Source organism: Falco peregrinus, chromosome 11, assembly GCF_023634155.1.
Source record: "Falco peregrinus isolate bFalPer1 chromosome 11, bFalPer1.pri, whole genome shotgun sequence".
Classification (NCBI taxonomy): Eukaryota; Metazoa; Chordata; class Aves; order Falconiformes; family Falconidae; genus Falco; species Falco peregrinus.
In genome coordinates this window covers 5,414,900-5,440,725 of record NC_073731.1, presented here as the reverse complement: position 1 = coordinate 5,440,725, position 25,826 = coordinate 5,414,900, and the positions used below count along the sequence as shown (strand labels likewise).

The window sequence follows — 25,826 nt, the reverse complement described above, 5'->3', positions numbered from 1 at the left end:
AGCAATGGTGCTGACAGGAACCTTGTTGAAGTCAAGGAAGAAACATAAAGTCCTCTGTTTGCGATGGTGTAAACAACGCATTGGGATAGACAGGCTGCCTGACTGGGGCAGACAGTCCCTTGGGGGCACTCGATTAAACGTGATCTTGCAGTGTGGCCCAACAGCTGGTGGCTAACAGCATCCCTTTTTAGTCAGCACTCATAATGTGGCACCTTTGAAGATGTCATCCCGTTACAGGTGCCCCAATACAAGAAAGACTCATAAACCTAGTCAAGCACACTGAAGTCACAGCGGTGGTGGGGCCCGGGCACTTGCCCGGCAGCCCTGCTTGGAGCGGGAACCCGACGGGCCTATGCCAGCAGCACCGCCGGCCGTGAGGAGAGAGCCGGCCGTGAGGTGAGGGCCAGCCGCCGGCCGGGCTCAGCTCGCCTCAGGGGGTGGAGGGAGGGCCGCTCGCGCCTCCCGGCTCCCGCCCTGCGGCTCCCGCCCAACGGCCACGCCGCGCGCTCCCCCGCGCAGGCACCGCCCCCGCGGCGGCCGCTCGCGCCCTCACTTCCTGGGGCGGGCGGGTCGAACATGGCGGCGGGTCGCCGGGCGCTGCTGCGCGCTACCACTCTGCTCCTGGCGGCGGTGCTGGCTCCCGCCGCCACCTCCCCCCGGGCCGGCAGCCCCGGCGGGCCGCGGAGCCGCGTGCAAGTGCTGAGCGGCTCCAACTGGAGCCTGGTGTTGCAGGGCCAGTGGATGTTGGAGTTGTGAGTAGCGGCCGCTTTCCCCGCCCGCCTCAGAGGCACCGAGGGAGGGTGGGGGCGCGTCTCCCGCCTCAGCTGGGCGCCTGCCCCGGGGAGCGGGCATGGCCGGTAGCAGCTGCCTCGGTGCGGGGAGCGGGGAGGCGGGCGGGGCAGCCCTTCTCTCCTCACCCCGCGGAGTGCGGGGGCGGCCGGCCCGGGCAGGGACCCTGCGGCCTGTGCTCCTCTGCTCCACAGGGCGCTGCGGCCCGGTCTGAGGCGGTCTGGCGGAGCAGCCTTCGGGCGGTGCAGTCCGCCTTGAGGTGAAGCCGGGCGCGCTGGGGCGAGCCCTGGGGCCGTGTGGCTTGGGCAGCGGCTGCTGGGCAAGTGTCCGGCGCCGCCCGGTGGGGCTGGCACTGGGTGCTGTGCGACCTGGCAGGGCTCCGTTCGTAGGTGACATTGAGCGGGAGGCGGCTTCCATAGCCGTGGTACGCCATGTCCCGGCAGGCCCTCACCTCAGCCCGGCTCTGCGGTAGCGCAAGGGGGATGCACCGGGTTTCATTAACTTTCCAAGGCCGCTGTTGGCCTCCCTGGTGCCAGCTGCACTTGGCTTTAAGAGCTTCTGGCTCACTGTGGCAGTGTCACGGCTTCACTTGTGACGGGATTCCCTTCCTGAAACGCTTGTGACATTTTGTCCTTGGGGGCTGGATCACCCACTTGTGTTTAGAAAGGGGGAAAGGAGCCTGAGAGGTTTAAGACAGCAATTAAAAAAAAAAAAAAGTAGTTTAAGTAGGCTGTATGCTCACATATCTGTGTGTGGTGCAGCTATGAAATAGGAGTTTATAGTGGCATGTGTGCTACTCCTCTGTGGAAGTGCTTGACTTTGAAACAGACTGGTTGCCCATCAACATCTGAATGCATGCTCCCTTGTAAATACTTACCCAGTTGCTTTAAGTTTTGGTCTAGTATTGAATTTGAGTTATCTCTAGTCTCTTATTAGGGGAACTATCACTTCCCCTAGGGCTTTACTGCTCAGGGTCCTACAGAACACCTGATGCTAATCAGTGACTAGATGTGAGCAATCCTGAAATAGCTGATTGAGACACCCAGGGGTGCCTGCTGTTGTGGCTAATGATTTGGGTTTGATTTTGAGTCTTTATTTCCGCCCCCCCCCCCCCCCCCCCCCCCCCCCCCTTCATTTGTTGTCTTCTCAAAGACAGGGGAAGCAGAAGCTACTGTATGGAGGTTACAGATTCATATGTTGAGTTGCTGAATCTTAAGGGGTAAACAGATTATTTATAGTGACTCAAAGCTTTTATTTCTAAGAGAAAATATTTTTAAATAATTAATGATGCCACTGCAGGAGAAAGAAATCAGAACTCGTTGGGATAGCGAACAGTTAAAATCGTTTGTGAGTCTACTGTGAAACATTGCACTCATTTGGGGTGTCAGCTGATAAGAGCAATGGTGGCAAAAGTTAGCTTTAGTGCTAGCTGAATGTGGTACATGTTGCTGCATTGCTGAAATGAGACACATTTTTATTTTATGTACGGTGTTTGATGCGTGAAAGATCTTTAGTTCTCCATACTGCTTTCCATGGTACATTCCCAGTGCTTTCTCTTTGTCTTTATTGAGAATGCTAACTCGGTGCTGCTGTTCTTGCATTAGAGAGGTGGAAACTCCCAATCATGTTTAAACAGGAGTTTGAGATCTAATATTGATTTCTTAGGATTCTTGCAGCTGTTATCATGCTAATGGATTTTTGGCTTGTACTGATCTTTACCTGGTTTAGAGCTGGTGATCTGGACAGGAGTCCTGCATGTCAGTTCAATGATTCCTTCCATGATCTGTGGTGGTAGGCCTGTTGGCAAGACTGCAGTATCGGTTCATCAGAGCCTCATTTGCTCAAACAACCTCCTGTTTGTTTAGAAGACCTTTGTTTTCTAAGCAGTACTAATTTATTATTATTTTTTTTCATGAAAATGTTGTTGTAGGATCTCTGTGGAAAAATATATTTTCTTTTGGTCACCTGCTGTACACAGCTGGCTCAAAGCCTCCTGCCCGGGTAGGAATGGGTGCTACTACTTCTGTTTAATGTCAGTTTTCCTGTTTGTGAAAGTGGTGTAGGCATGTTGTTCTCAGGTGCAAAAACAGAGAAATGTAAGTCAGAAATTACTTTTATGTGGGATTTATAGGGGAAAATAGAATTTTTCTTCATCCATCCTAGCTGAAGTGTGTGTATTTGGGTGACTTTTGGTAAATATCTGGTTATACATAGCTGGCAAAATTGCAGGCAGTGGAAGCACTGCTGCATTTCACTGATAAAAGTGTTCTGGATAACTTGTGTCTCTGAAAGACATTGTCACACTTTTTGCTTACCATTACTGTCACAGTACACAGATCCTCGCTGAAGAGCTGTGAGTGTGATGCTGGAGTGAACTGTTTTAGAAGATTTCCTTATTATTTCTAGTCTGTAGCTGTGATGTAATGATTCATTAGTATGAGGAGTTTTCTTTTTGTCTTTGTCTGTTGGGAGTATTGAAAACTAATTTCTGGTCTCTTTATTTAAAAGTGCATTTTGCATTTGTGAACGCAGCTTGTTCTGAGTCTGGTCTCAATTTAACATCATCTTGATGTAGATTAAAACACACACATATCCCAACAATAAACTTGTTGTCTGTATGCCTCTGGTTACAGATGAAACTATGTGATATGCTCCTGTGCACCTGTAGTACTTTAGGTACTTGCCCGTGGGGAAGGTCTCTGGTTTGGCTCACACACAGGGTGTTAAACATTTCAGTTCCCATTTGTTTCAGCATGGACTTAGTGCTGTCTTTACCTTTAAAAGAATGTCTTCTCTATTTTAAATTTAGCCAGGTGAAAATCTGGAGAAAAGTGGTGGTTTTATAAACCATCAAAATATTTTTTTTATTTTATAAATATTTTAAATGTTATATTTATAGAATATAAATACTCACATTTTCAAGGCTAGTTTATCATACCTGTAGCATAGGCCCATGCTTTATTTTCTCATTGTCATTTATTGTTATAGATATGAGATATATTTATTACTTATTTATTGTCCTGCTATCTAGTAGGCCATATTATCACAAGGGTTCAGTACTTCCATTAGCACTTCTGTTTGTAGTTTCAAGGGAGTGTGCTAAAAATCTAGCTGAGTGTTTTGGTATTTACCTGGTTTATTGCTTTTAAACAGCTAACTTGAAACACTTTGTGTAAATAAACTCTTGAAGAATTCCAGAAATTATTTAACATTTACTGTAACTTAGCTTGAGAGTTCAAGAAGATGGGGAATTTTCTGTCACTTATATATATATGAGACTATAGTCTCTTACTTAGTCTTGATTTGTTAGTACTCAGGCTTTTCTTTGTCCCGTTCTTCCAAACAAACATAACCCCCCAAAAAACACCAAAAAGCAAGGGGGGAAGCTTGGAATGAAAATTAAATTACCAAAACTCTGGTTTGGTTGCGAAGCTTCTGCAGCCCTCCTCACTGAGTTCAGACAAAGTGACCAAATTATCTATGGACTCTGATTTAATAACTGAACATGCAGTTGATCACTGTGCCATGCATTGACTGAACAGAAACTGATGAAATATGGAAAATCTTGGTAGCAGATGCTTTACTATTATAGAAGGGGACAAAACTGTGTAAAATGATGGGCCTTAATCTGCTGAAGTTCTAGAAGATTTCACATAACTTTTCAGTGATTGATTGGCTTTCTATTTTAAAAATAATTTCATCTTTAAAAAACATTTGTGAATGCAAAGTTGTTGGAGCCTTTTTTTTTTTAATTGCAGATGGCACTCCTATCCTTTTTCTTCGTTTTGAAACTGAAGAGCTGAATAACTATGATTACCCTGCTTTGCTTTGCATCTTGTTCTTGGAATTTTAAAATGCATTTTACTACTGAGCTGTAGAACAAGTGGAAGGTAGCAATTGAAATGTTAACTTACAGAATACAGTTTGTTTAGCTTTTAGTGCATCACACTGCAGTGGTATGCAGTTACTTTTCTTCTTTATTCAAGTATTATTGGAAGAGAGATGCATGTCGGGTTACTGAAGTAAATAAAGCAGAGTGGGATTTCATAAGGTTGAGCTTGCACCCCGAAACAAATTCCCCAGAACAGTGTCTTGGTGTATTGTCACTTCAGCGGGCTCATCTGTGGTTTAAGGCATTTGGGTGAAGCTTGGCAGGAGAATCCAGGGAAGAGACCTCCTTTGTTAGCTCTTTGAGGTAGCTAAGGCTTTGCAATTCGTGGAAAAAAACAACCAAAAAACCCAACAAAAACTTGCTTACTTTTTGTGGAGCAGCTGGTTTTGGATTGCGCTGCAAGAGGGGGAGGTCTTGCCTGTCTCTTTTGGAGGAGTTTTGGCACGCTGGAGGAAACTTCTTGTCAGCTTCCAGAGCATGTACTATTGTGGTATAAGTCTTGGTAGATTACAGGGGCTAACTTCTGTATCTTTGGCTACCACCTGCTCACTTGAAAAGTAGATTAAAACTGTATAGTTGACCTTCTGAAGCTTATCTTGTGTTGAAATTACAGTCACCTATTCTCCCTCAAGACATCTGTATTGAAGAACAAGAATGAATCAAATGATAGTCTTAAGGTAACACCCAAAGACATCAGACACTATCTTGTTATTTTGTCTGTTTATGAAATAATCTGTAGCAGTAAAGTAAAAACTACTTAAAAGAATTAAAGTAATAATCATTTCGTTCTGATACTGTTTTTACTATTGTTAGGTACTATTTCAAGACTTGTATTGCAGCCATTTAATAGTACTCCCAATCTGAAGTTCAGCAAGTTAGGTTGGTTTAAGCAGTATCTTTTATAAAAATTGTGTGCCTTGAATCAAGAAAAACTGGATGAAAAGGGGAAACTGTAATCTCTCCTGTTTTGCTGTTTTCTCTTCAGCAAATCCTATCATGCCTGTATCTGTAAGCTGCTTTTTCTCTGTTCCTAGGTTCTTGCAACTTCTTGAAATTGCCATCAGTGTAGAACCATATTTGATGTTACATGTGTTCAGCACTGATAGTAACTGATAACAGTAGTGAAAAAGCAGATAGAAAGAGTCAGTTACATTCATTTGAAAATGAGTGAATTGGGGAACTCCCAACCCAAGCAGTTACAAGAAGAAAGATCAGTGGATTGGAGTTGGAAACTGTGTATCAATAAATCTTAGTCATCTGTGTTTACTGATCAGCTCTGTAGTGATATGACTAAATGGCATGTTTGCTCAAACTGGTTTCAACTTACCTTTTGGCAGCGTAGTTTGTGTGTTGGTTTGGTTTTGGGGGTTTGTTTTGTTTGGTTGGGTTTTTTTATTGCAGCCATTGGTGAAATTGATGGTATTTGAAAGCTAAAGCTTGGTCTTTTATGTTTCAGATCAGAGATACACAGTCTTTGCTTTTGACTTTAATAGCTTAAAATGTTGCTTTTGGGTTATTTCTTTATGCCCTCTGAAAAAGCTTTAGGTGTTGTAATGGATTGGAGTAGGAACAGAAAAACATTTGACTACTTCGAAATTGTGATTTTTAATTCACTTAGGTCCATTGCAAGAACAATTGACTTGACCAGCAGACAGATGTAAGTTGTGTTATTTATGGAGGGTAGACAGGGTACGAAGGAGGCCTGGTAATGCCATAAATGAAGTGTATGTTGAAAAATGTGCGATACCTACTTGCCGTGAATAACCTGGCAATGTGTAATTTACAGGTATGTGATGTTTTCGGTCTGATTTTTAAATGGTGATCAGTAAATTGTTTTTTAATATGTAACAGGCTACTGAAAACTTTCTTTCCTTAACCAAGTGCCCAGGTCTTGATTTAAATTCCAGTGGACTTTGATTTTTAAATTGGAGAGACCCGAGCACTGTTTTTTTTGTCGTGGTTGTAGGGCACGGTGTAAACAACAAATTAACAGCTAAAGGTACCCCTTGTGCAAAGGGAAAAGCTAGAGGAGTAACAGTTTCTCATTTATCAGTCAGACTACTCTAATAAAATAATAGTGTTTGTAAAGTACAGTATCTGTCAAACTACTATTAAAAGCGCTCTATTGGCCAGCAGCATGGTGGAAAACAGCACTGCATGTGAGATTTGTTTCCAGCATCTTTTAAAAAGATACTGAGGGGCTGTTTCTTGTCAGGATAAGATTTATGTACTTTTTTTCAGATACTTTCACACAGAATAATGTTGATTGGGAAAAAACAAGGTATTGGCTTTCATACTTAGAATCATAAATGTCTAGTACAATTAAATACAACACACTTTTAAATCGTATCCTTTCAACTTCCAAACTTAGGTTTCAAAACTACTGTGAAGCACTCAAAGTAATTCTGATCCTACCTCTTCTGTGAGAAATGACCTATTCTAGGTTCAGTCTTATTTACATGAAAGATCTCTGGGTGGCTGGGAGATATCTTGTCTGCAGCAACTCAGAAAGTAAGCGTTCCTGATCATAAGGCAGCCAGAGAATAGGAGGTGCCGCTCTTAAGGTCAGGTAGTAGTACTGGCAGGTGGACAAACTGAAGGAGTAAGGGAGCTCTTTGTAGAGCTTCACAGTTAGAGTGCAGTGGTTATGTGGGCTGTTAAGGATATTGGACTCTGCCCATGAAGAAATTTGTTTCTGTTGATAACAATGGATAAGGAGCATGTTGGTGTATATGGAGTACTGTGAGAGGTGGTGTCTCTCTCTCTAGGCCCACTACTCTTGCTATCAGAAACCTGCATTTATGCATTTCCGTCTCCATCCTCCCCAATAAATTAGGTTAAACCATGCAAAGGTCTCTTTAATTTGTAAAAGGATGAGATTGTGTATGGGCAGTTGCCATGGCTCAGTTATGTGCCATACCTAGCTGTTCTGTTACTTTCATTGCGTATGTGACAGACCATTGCAACCTCTGCAAGTTTGACACAGGTTTTGTCAACCAAGTTAGGGTGACATACAGAAAGATGACAGATGGGGTTTTGTCAATGTTTGAAGTGTTATTTGATATTGTTCTTTAATATTAGCTGTTCTCTCTCCATGTTGCTATTATCAGTAATGACTGCAAACTTGGTTTGATTGTTCCAGTTGGTAGGATAGAATACTCTGCTCTTGAAATACGCTGTCTTATTTTGCTGAAATTAATATTGGGAGAAAATAAGACCTGAGAAGGACAATCAGTATAAAAAGTAGGAATTTGATGTGCAGTCCCTTTAAATCTCTAAAGCGTGCTATCAAAAAGGGCATACTTAAATGTATTGAGTAGTGGACTAAGGCACATGTAGTTTCTAGAAGCTCTGAGGTGTGGGAAATCAATAAAAAAATGTTACATTGAAGGATACCACTGCAGAGGACAGCCTGGCTTCAATAATTCAGATAGCTGCCTTGGAAATGGATTTATTTCATATGTAAATAGAATAAATCACAAGTGGTGACGGGTTTGGATATGAATCTCTCAGATCTGTGGAGATTTGTTTTTGTTTTAATAACAAGAGGAGGAATATAGAGATTGATAAAAGAACTACTTGATCGTCTTATTCAGTAGACTTAAGTAAAACTGTAGGTTGTTTTCCTTTATGGTTGATGTGTTCGTATTTTCTCTGTATGGTGAATCAATCTGAATGTCGGTAAGTGTAAGAATATTAAAATATTTAACCTGTCTTTCCCCTTTAGCTATGCTCCTTGGTGTCCAGCTTGTCAACAGATTGAATTGACATGGGAGAGATTTGCAAAGGAAAGCAAACATCTAGATATCACTGTGGGAAAAGTGGATATCACTCAAGAACCAGGTATAGTATGAAATAAACTGTTTTAATAAAAGGAATTATTCAGTGTAAGTACCTCTTAGTATCTGGGAGCACGCTTTATTTTACTGGAGTACCTAGGATACCAGCCAAGTCGGAAAAGAGGTTTCTAAATAAAAAAACATTATCCACATTTTGTTTCTCCACATAGTTCATATTTGTGAGCCTAAGTTTATAAACTCAGTCTGAAGGATTAAAGAATTGGGGGAGTGATCGGGTGTAATGCTGTATTAAAAGGGGCTTATTCTCATTTTTTATCTGCTTCATTGAAAGCTGTTGCCTGGCTCATTGCTCTCTTCCAAACTTTCTGTGGAAGAATCCAATTCCATAGCTTCCAGTTACAGAAGGTTTCAGGGTGTGCTAGCATCACCACAGTGTGAGCATGCATTAGTAAGTTCTTAACTGTTTCCATGATGGTGCTGGGTTTATTGTCTTGTTTAATGGTAGTAGCCCTTTAATAGCACATATGCAAATGTGTTTACAAAAAGCCTAACTATCCACAGAAGCATGAATACAATCTTACTGATTTCTTTAGTGGCTCCCTTCATTCAGGGTTTTGAATGTGTGTTTGTGTGAGCAGTACTGCTTATCGTTTAAACCTTTGCATCTCTTGGGAATGCTTCATGCTTGTTTTGGCGTTGAGGGGATAAAATTTTATCAGCAGTATCGAAAGACTGACAGTTAGGCAGAGATGTTACTAGAATAAAGGCTATGCTTTACTGATTTTTTTTTTCTTATAAAATGGGTGGAAAATGTGTCCATTTTATTAGCTGAAAACATGCCAAACAAATTAGCTTTATCAAATTAACAGCAGGGAAATTACTTAGACTCTGGTCTCAGATACAGCAATTTAAGTTTACAAGGAAACACCGGCTGTTCTAGACCTTATGTAGGTTAATGTTTTGCTAAAAGTTGAGTAGTACACAAAAACTCATGCCAAAAAGCTGCTGATGTGTGGCTGCCCTTTAGTGCATATACTAATCATTAATACTCTATTAAACAGATAAGCTTGAATATTAGTTTTCTGTTTAGAGAGGTAAACTTAAAGCCAGCTTCTTCACATTTGCACAGTAATGGTTGCTCTGGAGTTAAGGCTGTGTATAGGGATCCATTATAAAACTATCCTGTTATTTGCTCCCTGTTAGACAGGGATTCTTTTGCTTATACAGTGTTCAAATAAAAGGATTTCAGTCTTGATTGTGGCATTTGGATGTGACTATAACTTAAATGCACATTTGGAAGTGAGGCTGTAAAAATAAAATACTTGTTCTCCAAGGAATTACTCTTCCTAGTAAAACCTTGAATGGCAGCATTGGGACCTGAAGGGGGTCAGGTAATTGGTACTTTGTTTTGGTGTAAATTTTTCTGACTGCTGAGTGATGCTGGTTTCTTAAGACATTGGATGTGACTTTTAACCAGAAGTTCCTTAAACATTTTATTTTCTAATGTTGCTGAGAGTCTTGACCTCTGAGGATGTTTGGCTTCTGCAAGTCAAAAGACTGACCCAAAATTGCGACTTTGTACCAAAGTGTGTGTAATATACCTACAACATCCAGTTCAGCACAAAGCATGAAAACTGTAGCTGCTTCTAAAGCTAATGAATACTCAAACTGGAAAACCATCTATTACATTTTTGACCTTTGGAGCTGATGTAATTTTGAAGGCATATGAGCTCCTTTGGAAGCTTTCCAAAGTTACTGAGGTATTTTATAGACTTATGCTTCAGCCTTTTGATTGGTGTGCTTAAGTGCTCTGTCTCCTGTTCTTTCTTGCACCAGTGGTACCTTAATTATCTTTGTTATGTAACCCCTTCATCAAATGAAAGTAGTCAGAATGCATTAAATTAGGGGAAAACCACTAGATGAATGCAGGGTTGTGTAAAATCATACTTCCTGCAGGAGAAAGTAGCCATTCATTGTGCTTAATTACAGCAGATGCCCAAAGAATAAATCCACTAGAGCCTTAATGGATTTACAGCGTATTTCAGTCCCTTGATGAACTAGTTTAAAATGCTTAGTCTTTCCTCATCTTTCCTGTTGAAACATTCAGTATTTCAAGACCAGGCAATAGAGTTTCTTCTGGATTTCAAAGTTCAATACAGTTGTGGTGCCTTTCTTAAGCTCCCAGTCACAACATTAACCTGTGTTTCAAAACAAGACTTCTTGTATCTTCTGTAATCTTCTTTCAGTAGTTGTTTGATGAAAGCAGCTGTATTTTTTAGATGGCATGTATATTCCCTGTGTATTTTAGGGGGTGTCTTTGTGGAAATACTGAAGTTTTTTTCCTATTATTGATTAGCTGTTAATTTCGTAATGGGTGTATGTCACTCTGATTTGCAAACAAAGACAGATGGTTAACTGTGTTTCAAGTTAAACTACTAATCAGTTCAAGTTTGTATTAAATGTGCACCAAAACAATTTACTGTCTGAGTTTTGCTTTTTTGTAGCTGACTCGTATCTGGTTTTACTAATCCAAGGAGGTGCCTTAGATAACCACCAGCTAAAGTTTTGGGGATGCTTAGATGCATTTTGGCAACAGATTGTATATTTTCTAATTTATAGATTTCATTGTTCATTCTGAGATTGTTGGTATTTGCTCTATGATAGGCTACTGGTAAGAGAGATTTAAGCTATTTTGTGTTCTGTTTGCCTAACTAGAATTTGTAGGAACTTCAGAGAGTCTTTCAGTGTTCCCAGGACTTTCTCTGCTCTTAAGTTTATATTCTTTATGGCTCTCCACCTAGCTTTTCTTGTGCAGCTGTGCTTTCAGCTTGATTAATTCTACTGTTACACTTGCATTTGTATTTACTTTATATCTCCTTGTGCTGGCACAGCTTTGAGCTGTTTTACAAAGTTTTCCACCCACCTGCCTCTCATAGTAATAAAGACAGAAAGCTGAAAACTTGAATTTTTGGAACTTTAAAGATGCTTGTACTTGGTTTGATTTTAAACATAATAAACTCCCACCAAAAACAAAACAAAAAAACCCAAAGAACAGCAAAGCACACAACCATTTCTTGTCTATTCCACAGGGGAATTCATATTACTACTGAAATTTTACAAATGCCTGCCTTAGTTCAGTGTAGCTTGTCTTTGTCTCTAACAGCAGAAGCTCCCTTGCTGCAGTACTTTTCCATGGCTAACTTCCTGGTGGCAAAACATACTTGCTGTATTTAAACCCAAGTAAGGATTTAGTTTCCCAAAGATTTTCACAGGACTTTGTAAAAGGAAAAGTTAAATTACTAATTTAAAGAGTTCAAGTCAGTTCTCTATGAATGACAATTACTAGCTAGAGGAATTGACCCCTTACTAATGGAGCTAAACTGCATATCTAGGGGTTGATTATCTCTGAAGACTGCTGTATTAGTAGTTTGTGCGTTTTTTTTCCAAAATAGACTGCATTAGTAGCATGTTTTTAATTCCTGCAGTCTTTAAGTTGGATGTGTTGAATAGTAAGTAGTACTACCAAGCACTGAGGTGAGTTCTTCCTCTCACTTCCAGGTTCTGTAACTGTCAGGAGGTGGTAGTGTCAAATAGTGCTGACTTTCCTCAGATTTGGAAGCAGAGGGGAGAAAGCGATGTCTTCACCTGATGACTTAGCTCATGGAGTTTTACAGACAGCCTGCTTACGAGATGTTGGGGAGCTTTTTGCTTCACAGCTGACTTGCAATGAAGCCGTACACTGGAGATCTTCACTGGTGCACTTAACACAGCAGTGAAGCTGGAAGCACTTGTGCCTATTACTCTGTAGCAGTACTGATGCATGGCCAGAGAACACCAAACTTCTGCCCCGCAAGCTGCTTTTTGATGATTTGAATAATTTCTCTGTCCTATGAATTCCATTCTTTGTTTACTGTCTGGGGTGATACTTGTAAAAATGTTACTGTATTTTTGCCAGTCAGTGAAATACCTGCTTTCAGTGTGGGGATCAATTTCAGTCAGCCTCTTGAAGCCCTGCTTCAGCCTTTCTTTGTCCTTTCTGCTGTATTATGTGTGATGCTCAAAATGCTGATGTGACCCACCCTTCTGGATGGTGTAAAAAATTGTTCTCATGGCTTAAATTTGCAATATTTTGCATAACAGAATGCTGAGATATCCCAAGCTTTAGTGTCAGTCTGTTGGCATACCATTTGTATTTACCCTAGAGAGGAATGATGTATGGGAAGGAAGGATAAGAACCTAGAAACATCCAAAACATTGTCTTGCTAGTCATGTTTGAGAGAGAGATTGAGCTTTCCTACAGGATACAAGAACAGACTGGTTGTGCAGTGTATGCAGATTATTTGGAAGAAGCAAACAAATAAATACAAAGATTAATGTATTTAATGACTTGAAATGCTGAGATCTGAAATGTGTGGCTCTAAATCATTTAATCAGCTAGAGGATGGGTTAAAATCAGAGGCCACAGTTTGTAAATCATTGTTGTCATAGCTATCATTGCTAGTGACCCAACTTTCTAGATGAAACAAAGGTCATCTGGATGAGACCATGCACAGACAGAAGCTCACAGCCTAGTGGAATTTGGGTGCATTTGTAGCCCTTCTTCCTCTTGGTTGGAGGAGCACGCTGCTAGTCTGGGCAAAAAAATCCACTACGTGCAAATATCAATTAGAGAAATCCAGGTAGAAAAACTACCTTGCAGTAAACATTCTTCAAGATCAGCTTTTTTCCTTGATTTGTCAACAGTATTTAGTATCTGTTACTGTTTCTAGCACTTCTGAATACAAACTGTTAACCTGTATTTGTGAAACAGTGGTAAAAGCTGTGCAGTCTCCTGCTTTCTAGTCTACAATAGAAAAGTCAGAATGCTGAGAAATTGCATTTTTACCGAATGCTTTGATGTGGGTTTTTTTCTTCCCTTTCTAGGCTTGAGTGGTCGTTTCTTTGTCACAACACTTCCTACAATTTACCAGTAAGTATGTCATACTAGAAACAGTTAACTGTTTCAGCATGTATTCTTTTTTCCTGACCTGTTTGAACAGCAGCATGGAAGATGTAATGAACAATTGGCTTATTTCACTTATGTCAATCTCTAAAACTTTTCTCAGGAGCTCAGTACACTTAATGAACATGAACTGTGTATTTTTAACTTAAGGTGGATGGTTCTCCTACAGACAGTTTCATACTTTAAAGATAAAAGTTAATGCTTTTCCAGTCTGGAAACAATATTTGATAGTGTTTGTAAAAACTGGTGCAAGTTTGCACTATTGCCTTCTAGAAACGTGACCATATGTGAGCAGACATGCTTGACCTTATAGAAACGTCACTAAAATTTCTCATTTGAATAATTGACTGCATAGGTCACATGTAAAACAGTACAGAAATTTGCCACCATTTGTTGTACTGCTTTTGTTACTGCTTAGAATTCTTAATCTATTGACTCAGTACCAGTAAGCAGCTGTTGATTCCTGCTTGTCACTTGTTTTAAACTTTAACTTTGAACTGTAGGGAAAAACGAAGTAATACTGGCTTTTGATTTCAGTTCAGGTTATTGTTAGAGCTTTGGTTGTGTGATGAAGTCCTCATCTGAGGTTGTTCTTTAAGTGACTTAACCAAGTCCCCCTGTTATCAATACTGTTAAAAAGGGATCAGAAAAGAAGTTTGCTGTATCTTTTCTCCAGTGAGAAGATGCCATCCTTCAAATATTGAACCCTTTATTAAGTCATGGTATTGTGAGTCATGCATATTATATATTTTTATATATATATACACACATGCGTATGCACACTTCGAATTGAGTTGTCTAAAAAATCGTTTGGTTGTTAACCCCATGAGCTTTGGGTTTAGTGCAAGTGAATGTTTAAGAAAATAGCATTTTTAATAAATTGCAAAAGCTCATGCTGTTTAAAACCTGAGACCTTCTATCATGGATTACAGTTTCAAAACATTGAAAATGCTTAGGTGTTGAACTTTGTGAGCAAGTCAAATCTATACTATATATATGGGAGGTTTGGTTGGGTTTTTTTACCATAGGTACAGTTTGAAGGGTATCTGTGTTAATGTGTATTCCTGTTTTTTTAGTGCAAATGATGGAGTATTTCGCAGATACCGAGGCTCGCAGACATTGGAAGATCTTCAAGGTTACGTGTTAGAGAGAAAATGGGAAGCTGTGGAGCCTGTAGCAGGATGGAAGTCTCCATCTTCTATAATGTAATGCTTTGCTTTTATTAACAAGAAACATTTAATAACTCATTACTCATTAAGGGTGCTGTGTTGACAGCTTAAAACCAAAAGGCTTATATTCCCTAGACATGTAGGCTTTGCAGAAGCAATCTGTATTGACAGCCTGCTTTCCCGTTTCTCACCTTTAAAAGCTGTTTATTTTCTGCATTCGCTTTTGTTTGTGCCTGCCTAAGGCTTGTTTGTGTGATCTTTGAAAATATATAAAGAAAGAAGTACAGCCACTGAACTTTATGTAACTGTCAGTTTCAATACCTGCTGAGCACTGGAATCAAACATGTTTATATAGATTATTACTTTATGACTTCTGGTTACTTGGGGCAGGCAGCCTCTAGCTTTAAGGTTCTTGTTTGTCTACAAGGAAGTCCTGTGTCCTCCTTTGGAATAGGAAACAGCATAGTGCTTACACACTGTATCAGAATTTGTGTTCAGAGCCTTGGAGGCGCTCTGAAATAGCGTAGCATGCTTGCGTGGTACAGAGAATGAATTGAAGATGTGACTCATCTGCATTTCATTCTGGCTAAAGTTGTTATGTGTAAATTCATGTCAAAGATCCAATGAGTGTCCTTGGTTTTCATCTGAGAATGAGGAAGAGCTGTAGGATATTTGGTAATGGGGAGAGGAGCTGCAGGGCTGCATGCTGCTGTGAGTTGGGGAAAAGGCAGTTGTGGCTGCACAGGGTTAAGCTGTGGAATTGCTATTTCTTGATTATGCTCAAATGTCACCTTTCAGGTTACTGTTTCAATGCTTTGCGTTTGGCTGGTTTAAATGATCGTAATACAGAGAAAATGTATTTGTTTACAGTAGCCTCTTTTTGGCAATTACTAGGGCCTGAATGGCATTGAAAGTCTGTAGAATCTTTTTCTGGTTTCTGTGCAGTTTACTGCGTATCTCGACTCCTGTCTGTCTTAGGACCTCTTCTTTCTATTCCTTTGTTTTCTAGGATGCATTGCATGGCAGGGCTTTTTCACATCTCTGGATGGATGAGGGTAAGTGGTAGTATTTTCCATACCCCATTTTTATGCTTTGAATAATAACCTGTTTAGAAGTCAAAACCTAACTGAGTGTTTTTATCCTTTTATGAGTGAAGTTTTCCTTACTCGTACGGTACTTTGGGTGTGTAGTATCTTTGCACTATAGATTTTGTAGTACTAATAGACTGTGCCAAAAATGGCAGTTTGATTGTAAAGATTATCATCGATTCTGAAAATACTTACTGTTCTTGCTATCTTGGTGTAGCTAAAATGTTTTATCAAAGTGTGCCAACAGGATGAAATTGTTTTTTCAGAGCTGCTGCAAAAATGATTGTAAACATCGGGAATACGTTTAATATCTACTGGGCTTCCTTGCTTAATACTATTCCTAAAGATTATATCCAGGTTCATTTTGAGAGTTGTAAATCATGCTCTTCTGCAGTTTGTTTGCAGGTAGTGTATTGTACAGGAGAAGAGAGGGTAATGCTATTTTTTAATAAGAATTTCTGCATCTGGAATGCAAACTGTCAACAGCATACAGGAACTTCGACAGTAGAGTCAGAAGTAAAGGAGAAATTCTTAGTGTATGCTTTGAACTTAAAAATATTTCAAGATGCTTTCATTGGAAGCTATCAGAGTTTTTCCTGTAGCGTGCTAATACTGAGAATGTTAAGACCTTCTTAATTTTGGTCAGGAAACACTCTTTCTTAAAATCTTTGAGTGTAGCCAAGGGTGAGAGACTATTTGATTGTAGCAAACGGCCTTAATATTGTAACATGTGCTACAAAAATAAAGGTAATAGAGAGTTTGAACAGAGTTCATATTGCTTCCAGTAAGCATCTAACCAACCCAGAATGAAACAGAACTTTCAGTTGTTAGGCTTCCTGTGTAAACTACCTTTGATTCTTTTTTTCACTGGACAGCTATTAATTTTTTATAGACTTCTGGCATTTCTCTTGCATGGTTGCTGTGTAATGATGTCGTCTCTGCCTTGTTTCCTTCCTGGAAGATTAAACGCTTTGGGAAGAAACCTTCTCTAATTTGCTTTCAGCTTTGAATATTTTACCTGATGTTTCCTCACTCTTCTTGCTGTGTTGTCTTTGCATATGCTTTAATAAATGTTGGAAGCTGTTCTGACATTAACATCAACAACAAAAACCCAACAAAAAACAACACCAACAAAAAAACAACCCAGGAATTTCAATATTTAAACTTTTTAAAACTGGTTGTGGTTTGTTTTCTAATGGATATACTCTTGGAAGAGATTTTATGTCATAATTTACTTCCTACCAGACTGACTCATTGTGATGCTTGGTTCAGTCAATTGAACTTGTAGGTCTGAATAACAGACTTCAATTTCAAAGAAACAAAGTAACCTTAATATTGGCTTATTCTCTTTAAATGTATAAGAGAAATCACTTAATCAGTGTCTGCTTAGAATGGCTGCCTCCTTAAGAATTGAGGTGCTTGACTAAGAACTGAATGGCTTAATTTTAGTTAATGAATGAGTTCCCAAATTCAAGTATGTATTTTGATCTTGTGCAACTTTTAAGTGCCTGCCACTCTGCTTCCCAGATGTAATTAATGGGCATAAAGTTCTGCATGAGATTACATTCTTGTCACTTGGTGGTGTGCTTGTGAAGTGGGTATGAAGAGAACACTTACTTTTAACTTGAATTGGTTGCTTTTTTGTTTTTGAAATATTTAAGTTCCAAGTTACTTTTTTTAAAAAACACATTATCTTCATAGACTTCTGTCAGTGCTGTGACTGTCGTTATCGCCGGTGCTTGCTGTACGGTCTCCCTCCTACAGCACAGGCCATAAGGACAAATGCACAGGTTCATGCTGCTGGTTCCTCTAGCCCAATAGTCTGTCTCCAACTGTTGCCACCTTCTTACATAATGTAAGGAACAAGAATGTTGTGCTGCTTTCCTGAATACTCTGAGGCTGCTTTGTGCATTTATCCTCAGTAAAAATTACATATGGCATCTCTAATGTTGAGTATCTTAGGACGAAGGAATTGTGTATCCTTTGCGAAGGCTTAAAAAGCCTTTTAATGTGAACAGCTCAGTAAAGAAAAGATAAATAGTATCCAAAGAATTATAGTATGACATTTACCTCTCAAGCCCTATGCATCCTTAAGACTTCAGTATAAATACTGTTAAATGAAAAATCTTCATTATATACCAATTTATGTCATAGTAATGGCACTATAAATCATAAGTGTGTTAAGTATGAAGTTATTGAGAATCTTGTTTTCATTTCTAGCAAATACATAACTACCTCACCGGCACTCTTGGATTTCACGTTTGGATGTCTTACGCAATCTTCATCTTAGCTACTTTATTGATCGGCCTGTTCCTGGGTTTGGTAAGAAAGTGTATTACTTTTTTTTTTTTTTTTTTTCCAGTTAGCTAGAAGTTTTGCTTTGTATTAACTTGTGAAAAAAAGAATAAACTTCATTGATAATATGTACTGAAGTACTTTGCTTCAATCATGTATCTCTTCTCCCTGATATTCAGTGATAGGATGTGTGGGAATGGTTCAAAGCTGTGCCAGGGAAGGTTTAGACTGGACATTAGGAAGCATTTCTTTACGGAGAGGATGGTCAGACACTGAAACAGAGAGGTGGTCGATGCCCCAAGTCAGTGTTCAAGAAGCATTTGGACGATGCCCTTAACATGCTTTAACATGGTCAGCCCTGAATTGGTCAGACAGTTGGAGTAGATGATTGTTGTAGGTAAATTCCAACTGAAATAGTCTATTCTCTTCTATTAAAATTCTTAAGTACTGTAGATCCACTCTCTAGTGTTGTTACCTGCTTCTGGTAAAGGTTAAGACTGGCTCACTCAAGTTAACCTTGTTATGAAATTCATGCTTCAGTTTTTAGATTTGTTTAGTCCATCCACCAAGTAAGTGATTTTTAAGACTTTTGTTCTTAAGGATTGAACATGTGTGGTCAGAATTGTGTAAAGGCTCCAACTTATCTAAAAACACAGGCATTGTGGAGAGATTTGTATTAGCTGGAGTGGAATTGTATTTGTGGGAGTTAGCGATACAAGTATGCTGCTGCACTATTACTCATAATGAAAGGATGAAAATCTTTTTTAAAGGTTTTGAAGATTTGGGGGTTTGATTGATTTTACCCTATTCCAGGGCATAGCTTTGTGATTACTGCTTGGTTTTAATAAAATCTCACTTTACTTCTTTCTCTCCTGTGATCTTTTGGTTTGAGTTCTCATTAGTAATTGAAAAATCAGACCTCTCTTGTTACTAACCAGAACTGGTGCATTCGTATGTCAGTCTCCAGAACACGAGGAAGGTTATTCAAACAAAACTGTTAGCTATATGTGTAAATGTTACGGAGCATATTCTGACCCCTATGTTGTTTCACAAGTGGAGAGAGTTCCAAGTTAGTGTACCTGTAGAGCTGGAATTATTTCCTCTCTGAATACTTGAATTGTGTGGCTCTGTGACCTCTCAAATATCAATAATAAATGAGAAACTGAGCTGGAAAAGGAGATGTAGACGGGAATAGTTCTTTGGGACTAGTTGCTTGGTCCACAAGCATGTTCTGCAGCTGCAAAGACAGTTATGCTGATAACTGGTTTAACTAGCTGCTAAATCGCTATTCCATGTAGGAAGTGTAAAAGTTATTTCTGGCACTTGGATCTCTGCCCTTCAGCCCAAATATTAGTGTTAGTGAAATAAAGAAAAATTGCATGAGTGTGTTTCTCAGTATTCAGGGAAGTGGTTTCAAAGCACTGTGTGTATATTTGGGCAAAACTACCAGAATACGTGTACGGAATTGGTATATTATACTTTATACAATTTAAGCAGCTATGTTTTTCTAGATGGTAGGGTTTCATCACCAAATGAGTACAAATCAAGTTAGCGTAACTAGGAGCAAATGAATATGTTTCTTAAGAAAACTTTCTTTCTTCCTTCCTCCTTAACTAAAAAAAAAATCCCAAAACTGGAAAAGATGAGAAAAAGTGAAGTTAATCTCTCAGCTTTTTCTAAAAAGCTTTTCAGTGATTGGAATGTATTTAATTTAACATGGTATCATCTGTCTCTTCTTCTTTCCCTTGCATTATTCTTAGCATGTGACAATATGACACAAATATCTTCCTTGCATTTTGATTGATGTGTTCTGCACTAGGCTTCTTTAAATAACAAGCACAAAAGGTGGAAGTACACATTGTGTATTGGGGAGCCAGGGGTGGGAATGGAGTAACATCTCAAAATACAAGACCAAGATTAGTTCGTAAGTTTTAAAGAACTAAAAATCCTCAACTGTGTTCTGGGCCTCTCTTCTTCAGATGCAACCAGCTTCAATACTGAGTAAATTTAGGGAAGCTGGAGGCAGAAAATTTGTAGTAGAGAGAATGTTGGTTGGTGTACACTGAGAACACACTTTCAGCCATGTTCTTATTTGACTCTTATCTCTGAGCAAGATAACATAATTTTCTAAATTTTATTGTATGTCTATCTAAAAAGGGTAAGTAGGAAAATACTGAACAGTGCAGGTGCTGGTAGGATGATTTAGTAATAAATGCCGCCTTTTCCTTTACACAGGTACTGGTTTTGATTTCGGACTGTCTATGCCCACCCAAGTCAAGAGACGAAGCTGAAACATCTGGTAAGAACTCTTTAAGTGTGTCAAGTACTGTAAGTTTAGATGTAACCTTGTAGGAGGGAGGACAGTACAGTGTCAAGAACTTAAATGTAAACAAATAATCCAAGTCTCCATTTTAGTCACGCTGACAAAGATTGATATGTTTGGCTCTGAAATATTGATGTCTAAGCATCCACCTGGAGGAGAGCGAAGCAGACAACCCCCCATCCTGCCCCAAACAGCAATTCGTTCTAGCTTCCACAGCAGTGAAGAAGCTAAATGCATTCAAACTGAGGAAGTCATGAAACAATGTTTCTGTATTTTATGCAGGTGCATATTCACTACACCTGTTGTTTACATACAGAAAGGAATTAGCTTTGGCAGGATGCTTCCACATTCTAATATGCACCCTGTATATTGCATTAGGAAATGCAACATTCTGAACCTGTAAAATTCTCTATGTGACTTGAGGTTGGGGAAAGGAGGAGATAGAGGGGATCGAATCTAGAGACTGCAAGGGGTGTTGCATCTCCTTCAAATAAAAGAAGAAAACATAAGGATCTTCCTGATCCTTAGTGGGAGGGCTTCTGAATAGTAGTGTTCTCCCTGTGAACACAGGAGGCAGAAACTTGCATGCAAAATGAAGTCTCTTGTTAGCACCAGATTCTGTATGTTAAGCTTCAGAACACTTTTTGGTATGTTTGTGCTATTAATTGGAGTTAAAACTTAACTGTAATTAAAAATGCATTTTTTTATTTGTGTAAATTTGTGTATATTGGCTTGCTGTTGAAGATCAAGATGCATGTTACGCTTGCCAGTAAGACTTTAGCCAAGTCTAGAATTCATAAGTGTGTCAAATTACCATCCTCAAAATGAATGTTTGTCACTATCAAAACAAAAACACACCTATGCATAATTGTGCAGTTGTCTGGCAGCTATTACCTGCCAGAGCTTACCAGTATCTTATCACTTTCCCACTGATTTGTTTGGTTATATCCCTTCAAGGAGTCAAGTAAAATTGATCTGTCTTTAGTTTGTATCTTGATGGAACAAGATGAAAGCTATCTATGCCTGATAGGTGAGAAATACAAATGAAAGTGGAGGAGAAATACTACTGAAGATGTATTTGAAATAATTGAAACGTAAGGAAAATACAGTCCTGCACAAGTGTTCAGTAGTAGCATTCATGAATATTTGAGAACACATACAGTGATGTAACTTTAAAAATACATTGTTCTGAAGTTGAGCCTAACTTCAGTATTTGAACCTTTTCTTTTGTTTAGATGAAGCAATTACAAAGGATAATGCGGAGAATGCAGCATTAGAAGAACCGGAGGAGGCTGCAGAGCTTTCTGCAGATGATGCAGAAGAGACTGCAGGCTTTAAGGATCTCTCAGATGGAGAAGATGCAGCAAATTCTAGTGCTGATGACTCGGAGGAGGATTTAGCACTTGGAAAAGAATCAGGGGAAGAAGAAATGGAAGACCTAAGTGAACAACCTTTAGCTGATTCTGAGACTGAAAGCTCAGTAAGACAGCGTAGAAGTCAGGTGGCTGATAACGAACTATAGTTTTTTTGGTGGGTTATTTTGTACACTTGGACCAAAGAAGTATCAGACACTGGGTCTGAAGCTGAAGCTTACACTTGATTTGTCATTTGTGTTTACGTAAAACCTCTGCTCTGTCAGCAGGCTTCTCTCTTTTTTTTTTTATTTTTTAAAGCTAATGCTTGCTTGCTTTGTTTTATAAGCACATATGCTGTGTGTTGTATAACTTTAGCCATGACAATCAAAATAAGTGTATCTTACCTGTTTGAAGTCTTCTAAGAGAAAAGGGATGTAACAGTCCCTGTTGTCAGCTGCTAAATGGTCATCTGTGCTTGTCTTCCTGAAAGCATCGACCTAAGCAAGGTCAGGACTTCCCACTCTTTACGGTAGCTTGGCAGGACTGTGGTTTTCTCTCTGAACATTTGTTTCCAGCTGCCACAGAAGTACCAGGTAAGTGATACAGTCATGAAAGAAGGCACCTTACTAGTCTTCTATTAAAAATGTTGTGTACAGTGGGTTTATTTTTATGACTTTCAATGAAGCACCTTTCTCTTTCATTTTTATTAATGTTCGTTTTAAAAGTTTATCATACAGTACGCCCCCAGATTTTTCAGGTTTTGGTAATTTGGAGGCATGCTGCACAGCTCAAGTTTATCAGCTGAGTTCTTTGACCCAGGGAGTTTGAGAAATTGAAAACCTCAGGCTGAGAAAGTGGCAGCTAAATATTTTAAATATGTTTGAACTTTTAAAAGGTTTAAAGGAAGTTTATTTTAGTCAGGTGAGATTTTGCCAAAGATTTTTTTTTCCCTTTTTTTTTTCTTCCCCCTGCAAGAGATTGTAGCAAGAAGTATTCACTTTGTGGTTGTTAGGTTGTGTATTTCCTGCCAATACAAGCTTGTCGTGTGCCGTTCTGCCGTTTCCAGCTCTGAATGCTTTTGGCAGAACTCAAAACTGCTTTAGTAATATTAACTGAAGAGGCGCTTAAGGTTTTACCTTTGATCCCTTTTTCTGCTTTTTGTCACTGGAATCGGCACATAAGGAAAAGAGGGGCATGGGTGGGAGTGGAGGGAGAAACTTTTGGTTTTGCTACTTATATCAAGATAAATGTGTGTCTGTTGAACTGTATAAAGTGAAAATGGCTTGTCAGGTAGACAGCTTTAGGCATGATTAGGAGTCTTAAGTCATTAAAGATATCAGTATTTCACTTGTTTGACTTGGGTTAATATATAAGGCTTTATTTTTTTTTTAGTAAGGAATACCTACAGTGAGACCCTCTATGTTCCTGTTTTGTTGATATGTGATCATACACATAAGATGTGTCTTAATCTTGATAATTTTAAATATATATATATTGCATAAACCTTGCCTACATGCATGAATTTCATCTTGCTCTTCAAGAATAAAAAGGAATTGGAGATGAGATTGTATCTCCTTAAAACAGACAGGTTGCAAGTCCAAAACGCTGGTTTCCTTTGAGACCGAGATGAATAGGGCCAATTTGTGTTCAAGTTTTGTGTTTTGTTTTGTGGAGTTTTTTTATTATTATTGCTCATAAAGAACATACTTACTAAGAAAGCTTAACTTTTCCTGCCTATGTTCTGCTGTGTGTTATGTCCTAGAACTGTATGGTCAAAATTTTGCATTTGTCTGTTAACAGCTTTGTGAAGAACAAAATTGCACTACATATGGTGAATATGAATTTTCTTAAGGAATGTTCTCCGTCTGGAGCTTGAATTTCATATAGTGGACATATGTAAATACACTTTCATGTATGTGAAAACATACAGTTGACAGTATATATACATTGCACTAGGAGAACAGTTTGTGCTATTTGGGCATTGTCCCATGTAGCTGAGCAATTCTGGAAGCTTACAGTGGAACTCAGCAGCTGAGGTACTTAGCAGTGAGGGGGTTTGTTTGTTTTTGGTGTGGTTTGTTTTTTTTAAAAAAAACAAGCAACCCCAAACTCAAGTTAAGCTTTTATTTGCAAAAAATAAGAAAACTTTGTGGCCACTGTAGTCTGGAGGGAAGAACTGTGCACCTTAGAAGCTTGGAGTATGGATTTGTTGTTTCCATGATGTATTTGCTTTTTGCATTCTGTGCATCAGGAACCCATAGAAGTCTAAGAGCACAAGACGACTGTAACCATATTTCATGAGACAAGCAGGAGCTGGTGTGTACATTCAGTTACGTGAACTTGCATAACGTAAGAATAGACGTAGCCCCTTGTTCATGGATCCAAAACTACCAGACACTGAAAAACATGTGGGACTGTATCCAGCACAGATTGAGGGCAATGATGACTTTGGTAGTGTACTGAGGTGGGTATTTTGTACTGCGCTGTGTCTTCTCATACTCAGTGTGTAGGAGGGAGCATGTCAATATTAAATTTTGGTTTGATTTCTCTTCATGTTTGTAATACTGTAGAGCCTGTCATCTAATATCCACTTCAGCTGTTTAAAGAGGTTTTAACTCTAAAAGATACGGAACATCCGTATACCTCACAGTGGCTTTGTTGGATGCTGTTGGATATATGAAGTATTAGAAAGTCAAGTGTGCCTCTTTCCAGTGCTCAAGATGGGGTGTTTGGGCTTTTTGAATGTTTAGATAAGTAAGATGCTCTCAGGAGAGTTAATTTCAGTACTTTGTCTTTAATTTAAAGAAACAGAAAAACAAATGACAAGTTGCACTTCGTCCTACAAGATGCATGGCTTATGAGATGATGGGAGAAAGATCAGAAAGCTCCTTTGGTGATTCTCTGAAGTCTCTGCTTACATTGCCCCTGGGTTTGCATGTCACTGTGAAGTTTGGATTATTTAGGATGAAGATACTAAGTATTTTCCATCGTAATAGACCTAACTCCAGTCACACTCTGATGAGCAGGGATTCAGTAAGCAGGCAGCAAGTGGCAGCAGTTTTGTCTTGTGAGTCTGGCAATGAGCTATACTGGGCTTCTAAGGTTGCTTGAACGTAATATGTGTGTTGTTGCTCCAGTGTTTTCATTAATGAAGTAGGGAATGTAATGCTAATTTGACTTTGTATTTGACATGTATCGGACTATCTTATGACAAAGATCACTAAATTGTGATTAAGACTTTAGAAAAACAGGTGCTATGGAACCGTTGATCTCTCCAACTTAGTTGGACATTTGTAGGAAAAATACTGTAGCATGATACTGGAGATACTTAGGTTTGACTAATATTTATCTGGTAACCAACAAGTAGTAAACACTGTAAAGGCTACATATGTATTTTAACAGAAAGACTAGTAGCTATGCAGTAAGAGTGTAATGTTAATATACTTTCCAGAACTGGGGGGGGAGGTTCCGCTAAAACACATTTTAATTGAATCATGCAAGTTTAGTACTAATTGACTATTACAATAGTATTAAACTTGGTGTGTTTCAAAAAAAAAAAGTCAGTATCAACCTTTTGTGCAATCCGTGTTCTGTTACCTTTGTTCTGAGTAGCTTTTTTAAATGGAACTTGTTCTTGCAACCTCAGTATAAACAAAATTTCCTTGGAGAAGCTGCTGCTAACACCGTTCAAAATGTTGTGGTGAAGGATAGGGCTGTAAGGCTTGTGAACTAGAGCTCTATGTCAAAAACGACTTAAGATTTTTGAGGACAGATTTAAATTTCAGCTGGTGTGCATGCCACGCTGAAACCCAGTCCCTGATGGATCTGAATGTGTATGCTTAAAAGCAAGTAATTAAAAAAAATCCAGTGGGTTACTTTTTAGACAGGCTAGACATGTGTACAGGCTTTCAAAATTCCTGTCCTCCAGATTTGTGACACTTGTATGCGCATCTTGGAATAGTCTGTACGTGCTGTACCTGTGCTCAGCAACACTTGTTATGTGGGCTTTCTTCATGGAAATGTTACACAGGGTTGTCTTTTATGTGAAAGTGTTGCAAATTTATGCTATGGGTATTTTTACTGAAATTCCATATAAATTTTGTATTGACGATC

The 25,826-nt window shown here is 39.2% G+C and overlaps 1 protein-coding gene across 2 annotated transcripts; it reads left to right on the top strand.

The window, feature by feature from the left end:
* The first annotated feature begins 553 nt into the window (after positions 1 to 553).
* Positions 554 to 25,826, top strand: TMX4 (thioredoxin related transmembrane protein 4). 2 transcript variants are annotated; one of them, XM_055815951.1, is made up of 8 exons: positions 554 to 752; positions 8,409 to 8,524; positions 13,405 to 13,450; positions 14,560 to 14,688; positions 15,662 to 15,707; positions 17,961 to 18,062; positions 20,271 to 20,334; positions 21,594 to 25,826. In XM_055815951.1, the coding sequence occupies exons 1-8, from the start codon at positions 577 to 579 to the stop codon at positions 21,878 to 21,880; spliced, it is 966 nt and encodes a 321-aa protein (XP_055671926.1). In that variant the 5' UTR covers positions 554 to 576; the 3' UTR covers positions 21,881 to 25,826. The 2 variants fall into 2 exon arrangements, with proteins under 2 accessions (XP_055671926.1, XP_027644238.2); XM_027788437.2 differs by lacking the exon at positions 554 to 752 and adding an exon at positions 5,321 to 5,358.